The following is a 10,434-nucleotide window of genomic DNA, read 5'->3' as shown; positions in this document are numbered from 1 at the left end:
CAGAATATACCCCTCCTTATATAGATGGTAACACTAGGTTAACAAAGAAAGGGAAGAAAATCATGGCTCATAAATTTAAACTCCATACTCTTTCCATTGTGCCAACTCCCTTTATTCCTCCATTATCTTCCTATTCCCCATCACTGTGCCTTTGTTGAAGCTGTCATTCATGCTTGGAAGAGATGATCAGCCCTCTTTTTCCTGATTTCTATCAATTTCCCTAGCTGACACTGGGAAGTTAGATGACACAGCAGATGGAGTGCCAGCCTTCAAATCAGGAGGACCTGAGTAAAAATCAGGCACATACTTACTGTGTGTATGGTCCTGAACAAGTCACTTAACCTTGTTTTCTCAGTTTCCTTATTCATAAAATGAGCTGGGGAAGAAACTGGCAAACCACTACAGTATCTTTCCTTAAAAAAACACAAGATGTAGTCTCTGAGAGTCAGACATTACTTAAAAGACCCACTAATAAGTAAAATGTGGCACTAGATAGCCCAGAAATAGGTTTCTAATTTGTACACGTGTTTTTCCTCATACCAGAAATGAGGTTCCAATTAATAATAGTATATGAAAATCCTTCCTATACTAATGCTTAAAGCATATTTAAAAATAGAGATTCTTAAGGCAAATTACTCATTGCATTGTTTAATTCAAATTCCAGATAAGAAAATTTTCCTTTTACTGTTTGTCAAAGGCTGGAATCTTGAACAATTCTTTTAAATCCCAATTAAATACTCCATCTCCAATAGCAAAGTAAGTAAATTTCTGTCTAAGATGATCAATATTGCAGTACAACAAAAAAGCAATAAAATGCTCTACTTGTTTTCAAAATTATCAATATTTTTCCTTTGGTAATTCTCTTTTTTTTTGGTTAAGATTTCATTTGAACTTCATAAATATGAAGAGTATATGATTCGTTTCTCTCCTCATTTTTTGGTGATAGGATACAGATTGCTTTCCAGTTTTTCTAAATCTTCTTGGCAGAAAGACAATTACTTCTTAGTAATTATGTTTTTATTTTACTGAACATTGAATTATAATTTCAGATTTTTTATTTTTCATCATATCTGTTTTTCTTTTTTTTAATTCAATTTTGTTTTCAGTTCAGGATTCATTTTTCTACTTTTCCTGTCCATGGGGAAAGCAATAAAAACAATTCTTATTATACAAATATGTATAGTCATGCAAAACAAATTACTACATTAGCCGTGTCAGAAAAAAGAGAAAGAGAAAATAAGGTAGGAAGAAGGGAGGAATAAAGAGAGAGAGAGAAGAAAATATATTATGCTTTCATTTGAAGTCTGAGTTTATTTGCTCTCTATTTGAAGGTAGATATTATGCTTTATCTTAAGTCCTTTAGAATGGAAATTAGTTCCTTGTGTTAATTAGAATTACTATCTTTTAAAGTTGATAAGATGGTTATCTTTATAGTATAAGATAATGATAATAAGATAATGATAATAAGATAATGATAATAAGATAATGATAATAAGATAATGATGATAAGATAATGATGATAAGATGGTTATCTTTATAGTATTGATGTTACAATATAGTATTGATGTTTACTTGGTGTCCATTCTTACAAGCCTTCCCAGATGTTCATAAAAAAAGTCTCTTTTGTCATTTCCTAAAGCATAGTAGTATTCCATACTATTTCACACATCATTAATTTTTCAGTCATTTATCCAATTGGTGGAAAGTCCTTCAATTTACAATTTTTGCCCAAACAGAAAAAAAAAAGGTGTTATATTTTTGGACATATGGGTTCTTTACCTCTTTTAGTGATTTCTTCAGAGTGTAGACCTAAAGCTGTCATCCTGGGTCAAAGATTATACACAGTTGGAATATCTTCTAGGAATAGTTACAAATTGCTTTTCATAATAAATGGACCAGTTCACAGTTAAATATTTACTTAAAGCCCCTTTGTTATTTCTTATGTTCCTTTTATTTTTTTTTTTCATCTTAATCTGATAGGTGTGATGTGATGGTAACCCAAATTGTTCTAATTTGTTTTCTTAATAGAAATTTTTTTCATTTGACTATAGTTTATGTTTCTTCATTTCAAATGTTCTTATTCACATCCTTTGACAAGTTATCAATTGAAGCATGGATCTTCTTCCTGTAAGTTTAACTAAATTTCTCATACATTTTTAAAAATAGCTCTTAATCAGAGAAACTGTCACAATGATTCTCTCCTCCATTTCCAATTTTTCTTCTAATTTAAATGCAATAGTTTTTTGGACAAAAACTTTTGTAATTTTATGTAATCAAAATTAGCCATTTTACCCACTGGGAAACAATCTCTTCTTTGGTCACAAATCCTTTGCAACTGTGAGAGGTTGGGGGAATTATGAAGAACAAGGCTATTCATTATTATTCATTGTTGTCCTTCATTCTCACAGTGGACCAAAATGACAGCACTATGTTAAAGTACCAGTGTGACTGACTATGGTTGATCAGATCAATACAAACTTAGAATGCTCTGCCACAGGTTGGAAACAAATAGTCCATATGAACATTTTGGGTGGCTTCTGTAACTTTGTGAATGTTATGTTTCTTCTAAGTTAATTCAATTCTGCTTTGCTCATAGAACATTGAAACTTCTCTGAAGAGAATATGCCATAGTGACTGGTCCAGTGCCAGTATCTTCAAGTCATGCAATTAATTTTAAAGTTCTTAAGAGAGACCTAGAGGTTGTCCTTGGATTTCTCTTTTGGACTACCATGTGAACTTTTTCTGACCATCCTTATGAGTTCTCCATAAAATAGTCTTTTGGGAGAAGCATACGCATTCAAATAATATGACCAGCCCGATGGAGTTGCACTCTCTGCAGTAAAATTTGAATGTTTGGTAGTTTAGCATCAGAAAGGACTTCAATATCTGGCAGACTGCCCAGGTTTCACAGGCGTGCAACACTGAGATCAGCACAACAGCTCTGTAGACCTTCAATTTGGTAGTCAGTCTAATACTTCTCTTCCCCAACTTCCCTTCAGAACCTCCCAAACACAGTAGCTAACTTGAGCAATGCATGTGTCAACTTCATTATCAATGTATTCATCCCTGGAAAGCATATGGCCAAAGTAAGTGAACTTATCCACAGCATTCAAAACTTCTCCATTTACTATAATAAATGGTTCTACATAACAGAAACTTCAAGTTGCTCTTAGAATTACAAAGGGAAAACTAGTTAGCCACCCTCTGCATATCCCAACCAAAGAGTAAAAATTCAAATTGAGAGAGTATTCCAAAGGAAGATGAATTACACAAGGAGCATCTCACTTTAATTTCTAAGCAATGCAATCAAAATTTGTTAACTGCAAATTATGCACAGAGTACTTTTCTAAAGGATAAGGGACACAAAAATAATAGTTTTAGACAGGAATGATGTTTAAGGTAACAGTTGTTCCCCATAGGTTCCATATTCCCACTAAACTTCCAAGTGTTGCCTAAAACTGATTGATATGTAATTAGGAAAAGTTTAAAGAAATGAATAAAAATACTATACAATACAGATGGTGTTGGCTTTTGTTTTTACACATCAATGTACAACCTGAAGGAATCAATTTCTATTTGAGTTTGACATAATTAGAGAGCATTAATATTCCTTTTTTGCAAATATTCCATAATTCTAGGATAAAGAAGACATGGTAAAATGAACATTTTTATCCCAATTACTATGAGATTGATTCATAGCACTTTTTCCTTTTCTTCTTATTGCCCTCACATAACAGGACTATACAAAGATCATTGGCTTATGGATTTTACTGATTTGGTCTTTCGAAAACAACATCTGAAGAACACAATGAAGGAGACTCTATGGTTGAAACTACAGGATATTTTTTTTTACCATAATTAGAGACTACTACTTAGAGCAATTGAAATATAAAAATTCCAATTCTACAAGAAATCCTCATTCTCTATAATTAGAACTCAGCTCTACCTCCTGTTCCCAGTATTGGCCTGACTTAGAGGAATTGTTGAATAAATAATAATATTCATCAACATAAGTATAGGGTAAGGCACATGTAGTGTTCTGAACTTCTCCTATAGATTAGAATAAAGTTGGATGCAACGTCTTTGTTCTTCTCTGGTTTTTTCTACCTAAATTTTTCTCTTTAGGACACATAGAATGCTACCAAAAAACATTTGTCTTGGGATTGTATTTCTCTTTATGACCATAGTTGGGATTACAGCAAACTTCTTCCTCTTTATCTCTTATATGTTAAATATCCTTGCTGGCCACAAGATAAGTTCTTTGATTCATATTTTTACCCAGCTAATCTTGGTGAACATTATTATGCTTGTTAGCAAGGGAATCCCACAAATATTGCAGGGTCTGCGGAAGAACTATTTCCTGGATGATGTTTGTTGCAAAGTTGTATTTTACATTCGCAAAGTGAGTGAAGGTCTTTCAATTTCCTTGACTTGTCTCCTGTGTATCTTTCAGGCCATCACCATCAGTCATGGTAATTCCAGATGGATAAAGCTCAAAGTCAGAGCCATACAACATATTACCCACTCCTATCTCTTTTGCTGGATTCTCAATCTGCTGATAGAAATACCTGTGTCATTAAGTGTAAGAGGACCAAAAAGCAATAGCAACATTACAAATGCATTTGAGAGTATGTTTTGTACTTTAGAACACGTTGTAAATATTTATTTGATAATGATCATTTTTAGAAATGTGCTTTGTTTCGGGCTCACGGGCTTTGCTAGTAGCTACATGGTGCTTCTCCTACACAAACACCACCAGCATGCTCAAAAAATTAGGAGCACCAACCTCTCATTCAGAAAGCACCCTGAGATCAGAGCCATCCAAACTATCCTTTTACTGATGAACACATTTGTCAGCTGTTATGCATTCACTTCCATTTTTACTCTTTGTGTCAGTTATTTAGGCCAAAAATTTCCTTGGATGTTGCCTACTGCCATCTTTTTTTCATTATGTTATCCAGCCATCAGTCCCTTTGTATTGATCCCAAGAATGATCCCAGGACTCCCTGAACAGTTTTCACCAAGAAAAAGCCTCATTCTCACACTGGCGTCAACTGTAACATTGGAATCATCATTATAAAATGCAAACTCCTAACATCCCAAATGTTCTTGAAATTGTGAAGAAGACTCAAAGAGGCTTCTAATCTAAAACCAGCATCTCATGATTTCAAGACCAGAATCATAGTTAACCAGACTTCAGAGATCTTGTAGCAAAACCTATATACAAGGAGGGATGCTTTTAGGGTTAAGTAAAATAGATTGAATTTTTCTTCCACATAATGTCCCTTCAAATATTTAAAAATGACTGTCATGTTCCCATTTCATTTTTTTTTCTCTTTTAGAGTTAATATTTCCATTTCCTACAAGTGATGCTGATATGCTCAAGAGACTTACTATTTTGGTTACCTTGTTTTTGATGTTCTCCAGTTTTTCAAGAACCTAACATGGTACTTCATAAATGCTTTGAGAAATACAGATGACAATAGTCTTATATTATTTACCTAGTTCTTGGTTCTATATATTTCATACTGCAGTCTAAGGAGGAATTCCCTTTTCTGTCTCCCACATTATTCAGGTGATCCATTTTGAGTTTGAAGTCATAAAAAAAAAGTACGGATTTTATTTGAATAAACTGCTTTGTAGTCATGTGGACTTCATGTTCTCTTTCTAAGACTGATTTTTGAACACATGAAAAAATATACTTGTTTTTGTATTTTGTAATACTGGAGACATTCCCCATATCTGGGCCCTCCAAGTTCAAGGTGCTAACTTAATGAACATCCCCATGAAATCTACAACACATGAGCATTAATCAAAATTTTACTTTTATCAGCCAAAAAAAAAAAAAAAAAAAAAAAACACTTTGGACTCGATGGCTTTAAATAGCAGTGAAAATAAAAGATTATCTCCAAACACAAATGGGAAATTCACAATAGTTGAAATGTAATCTTTCAGAAAAGGCAGGCATGCAGGAAACAGGCAACCAGGAAACAAACATGGAATACACATTTACTATTTGAAGCATGGATTCTATCACTTTGGAGAGGACCCCATATGGGGTGAACACTAAATTTAAATAGTTTTATACAAATAAAACAAATATAACCAAGCTGATAAAGAACACCAAAAACTGAAGAGGAAGAGATTGACAGTTTATCCGCTAAAGGTCTCATATCAAAAATATATATAAAAAATTTTGTTAACTCTATAAGAATATCAGTCATTCCCCAATTGATAAATATTAAAAAGATATGAACAGTTTTCCAATGAAGAAATCAAAACAATTTATAATCTACAAAAATGCTCCAAAATGTCATTTGATTAAAGAAATGCATATTAAAACAGCCTTGAGATGTCATTTTATACCGACCAGATTGTCTAAAATGAGAGAAAGGAAAAATGACTAATGTTGGAGAGGATGTGGGAAAAATGAGACATTTATTGTTATTGGAATTGTAAAATTACCCAGTAATTTTGGAGAACTATCTGGAATTATATCCAAAGAATTATAAACAACCTATATCCTTTGACCCAGCAGTAACACTATTGGGTATATTTCCATAAATGATTCCATAAATGATTAAGGATAAAGGAAAAGAGCCTGTATGTTCTTAAATGCTTATAGCTACTCTTTGTAGTGCTAAAGAACTAGAAATTGCAGGGATGCTCATCAATTGGGGAATGGCTGAACAAGTTGTGGTATATTATTATGATGGAATATTACTATGTTATAAGAGATGATAAGCTCAATGAGTTTAGAAAGACATGGAAAGACTTGTATGAAATAATGAAAAATGAAATGAACAGGACCAAAAGAACACTGTATAGAGTAACTGTAATACTGTTTTAAAAACAATTTTGAATAAGTTATTTTATCATTGTGTCCATTAATTTCAAATTAAGTATAGAGGACATATGAAGAAAGATGCTGTCTGCAACCAGAGAAAGAACTAATGAAGAGAGAAGTATGTATAAGATAAGTTTACATATGTGTGTATATACATGTATGTATGTGTATATTTTTACATATATGTATATGTGTATATATATGTCTTTGTGTCTAATAGTAGACATCTCAGAGGTTGGGAGGTGGGAAGGAGGGAAGAATGAAAAAGTCATTTCTATAATGATTTTGCTATATATTTGAAAGGAATAGCAAGTTATACATAGTAGATTTGCAGTTTCATGGGGAGTCGTCCATTTAATTATACTGTGTTACATAAAGTCTTGTTTTAGTCCATAAATTAAAAACAAAACTTTTAAAAATTTATTTTGGATGGCCTCTCGGGTCACTTGCAGCTAACAGATTCTGTGATTCTGTGATTCTTCTTCAGAGGTAGTGAGCAAACACAGATGGGCTTCAAATTTCTCTCTTTTGCCCTCTATGGATGACGTTGTATGCCTCTCCTAGGAATTAGAGAAAAGTTTCACTTCTATCTACTCTCACCTGTTTTCAGGTGAGGGGGGAAATTCATCATTAATCAATATAATGAATAATTATTCACATTTGGGACAAAAGTTCTTCCAGAGAGACATCAATGATGCATAATACAGACAGTGACTTCTCTTCAACTTGATTATATAATCACAGCTCAAGTGGGAGATGAGCTCAGGGCATCCCATAGCTATAACTATAATATATATAACTATAATAGGACTACTCTCCCTCTCTTACATCCACAAATCCTCATCTAGCCAGGCAACAAAGACAAAAAGAGGTAAGTGATTATTCTGTTTCTCAGTTGCAGAGATAGGGAAGGGAAAGAAATATGACTTCCAGAAAAGGGAGGAAGAGTCAAAGTAAACCATTCATCACATGAGATCTTTCATCATGTGAGACTTTCAGTCATAGGAAAACAGCAGTAACCCTGAAGAAAAGCAACATTCACATAAGACAATACAGAATAAAGAGGATAAAAGTTTCTCTCTTCTCTGCCCTGGTCAGGGAAATATTGGGAGGATATTTTCAGATCAGGGCCACTTATTAGGAAGGACTTTTAAACTGGGGCAAGTTTAGAGGCAAATGACTACAATAGTGAAAAATTGGAATGATGTGATGAGTGGGCAATAAGGGCATGAGCTAAAGTACTTGAAAATGTGTGATCTGGAGAAAAGGAGACTTTGAATGAGGAAGAGAACACAGAGGTGAGAATCAGAAGCTGTCTGTGAGAATTTGTGTATGTTAGGATTCTCTCCTAGACATTTGTTGCTCTCACCCACATTCTTAAAGTCTCCCTAAATTGGAATCTTTCTCTTTTGGGCAACAGTCATCTCACAACTGAATGAGATGAAAGATGAAGAATAGGTGAGAATTCTCAGTGAATGTCTTTACTTTTTTTTAGTAAAAGTGAAATCAAAGTCTTCTCTGCTGAGAGGGTAGAAGAAAAGGGTATCATGGGAGGTTTAAGAAAGGACAAACACTTGTGAGATAGGTGCACTGATGAGCAGGATGTGGATTGATTAAGAAGGTACAAAAGGATCACATTGGTGCAAGGAAGACCCAACTGAGATCATACAACCTAAACTTATAAGAGATGGACTTAGTATGATTTCATAGTTTTCTCCACTTTTATTCTGTAGCATATGAATAGGAGCAAAGAAAATAAGGAAGTGATCCAAGATTGGCTTTTGACTAAGTTTGGTCAGTAATTGGATAAGGTAGCAAGAGACTCAAGTGCACAGAACAGTTTACAGTTGCACAGCTTCATCAAGGGGTTGAGATCATAAAGGGAAGCAAATAGAAAATAAAGAAATTTGGTAATTTGAGAAAAGTAATGATGGAAAGATTGTAGGTCATAGTGAAGGAAAAGATCAAGGCTAAGAGTTATACAGCATAAAGAAAGCTAGAATAAAGATAGCTTTTTATTACATGAAAGTAATTGGGAATTTATGAACATGGAAAAGGAATACCATCATATACATGATGACAAAACCAAAAAGGTGACCATCTGTGTTTAGTTAATATGGAAAAAAGAAATAGTACATGGGAACTAAGTAGATTGAATAAATAAAAAGTTAAGATATATGATGGCACTTTGATATGTATATTCAAATCCCTTATTATGAGCGCATAATTTAGAAAAGAAGAAAAGACTACAAATCAATTACCAAAGTCATACAAAAAAAAATTCTTGGGGGTGAATCATTAATGATCACCAGGATGAATGTTTGGAGATACATTTGAATACAATTAACCTCGACAGAGAAGAAATTCCAAAGCAACAAGGATAGAGGGAGAATCTGGAAGTGGTAATACACAGGTATTCCAAAAAGTACAGTTGGAAGTGAGTAGATATGAAAGAAGATATTGTTGAGGGGGGCAGTAAAGAAAATATGGTGGTGTGAGTAAAGGGTCAACAATTATATATGGGGAATTGAATTTGTATTTCAGCAACTGGGCATTCAGAAGCCCAGGCTTTATCAAAGTAATATGCTAATATGGAGGAATGACTCCAAAAAATTAGAAAGAGATCAATGAAAGCCAGCACTGAGGTAGTTAGACTTCAAGATCTTTCCCTTAAGAATTATGAACAAACAGATTTCAGAAAAAACCTGGAAAGACTTCTAAAACTGGTACAAAGTTAATTGAGCAGAATCTCAAAAATATTATACACAATATCAGCAGCATTGTGTGATTCTCAATTATGATTGTCATTTCTCAGCAAAACACTGATCCAAGATATACAGTACTATGAAGGAAAATGCAGTTCATAATCAAATAAGGAACTAATGGATTTGGAATGCAGATAGAAGCAATTTTTTTTACTTACTTTATTCTTCCTTGTGTTTTCCTCCCTTTTGATTTGTTTCTTCTTTCATGACTATGACTGATACAGAAATAGGTTGTAGCCAGGGGTTAAAGTCCAAATCCTTTATTATCTCTTTCAAAGTCTTGTCTCCTCTCCTGGGGATGGGTTAGCTTTGTTATAGCCCAGATGCTTTGTAATCTCCTTCCTGGGGCTGGACAGCTTTCTGGAGAGCCTTCTGGAATCTTGGTTGCAGTAGAGAAGTGGAGGAGGAGAGCCTACCACCAAGGCGGTGTGAGATGGGATGAATGAATGTGGCTATGAGTCCCCACTTACATGCTCCACACTGAGTATACACCAATCATTATATCACTAGGAAACCATTATTTGTTGCAGGATTAAATCAATGCTAAACTAGATTTAACCATTGTCAATTCCACTTAGTACCTTATTTCAAGTTCTGGCCCATAACATCTCCTTGTAGGATTAAATCGCTCATACTGAACCATGTTAAATGAGATAACTATTGTCTCTATCAATTCCACTGACTTAGCACCTTGTAAAAATCCTTTATTTCAAGTTCAGAGTTCTGGCCCATAAGTCTACCATCTTCTGAAGAGGGGAGGGAAGGAAGAGAGGGAGAAAAATTTGGAATTCAAAAACTTTTAAAAATGAATGCTGAAAATTT

At 33.9% G+C, this 10,434-nt stretch overlaps 1 protein-coding gene across 1 annotated transcript; it reads left to right on the top strand.

Moving 5' to 3' along the window:
• The first annotated feature begins 4,135 nt into the window (after positions 1-4,135).
• Positions 4,136-5,121, top strand: LOC100931471 (vomeronasal type-1 receptor 4-like). The gene is given in 2 exon segments (XM_012544040.1): positions 4,136-4,993; positions 4,996-5,121. Coding segments are annotated over 2 exon segments (984 nt in total).
• Positions 5,122-10,434: the final 5,313 nt, after the last annotated feature.

The sequence above is a fragment of the Sarcophilus harrisii genome, chromosome 1, assembly GCF_902635505.1.
Source record: "Sarcophilus harrisii chromosome 1, mSarHar1.11, whole genome shotgun sequence".
In the NCBI taxonomy this organism is placed as follows: Eukaryota; Metazoa; Chordata; class Mammalia; order Dasyuromorphia; family Dasyuridae; genus Sarcophilus; species Sarcophilus harrisii.
The sequence above is the reverse complement of the archived record's forward strand: the minus strand, read 5'-3'. Positions and strand labels throughout refer to the sequence as shown.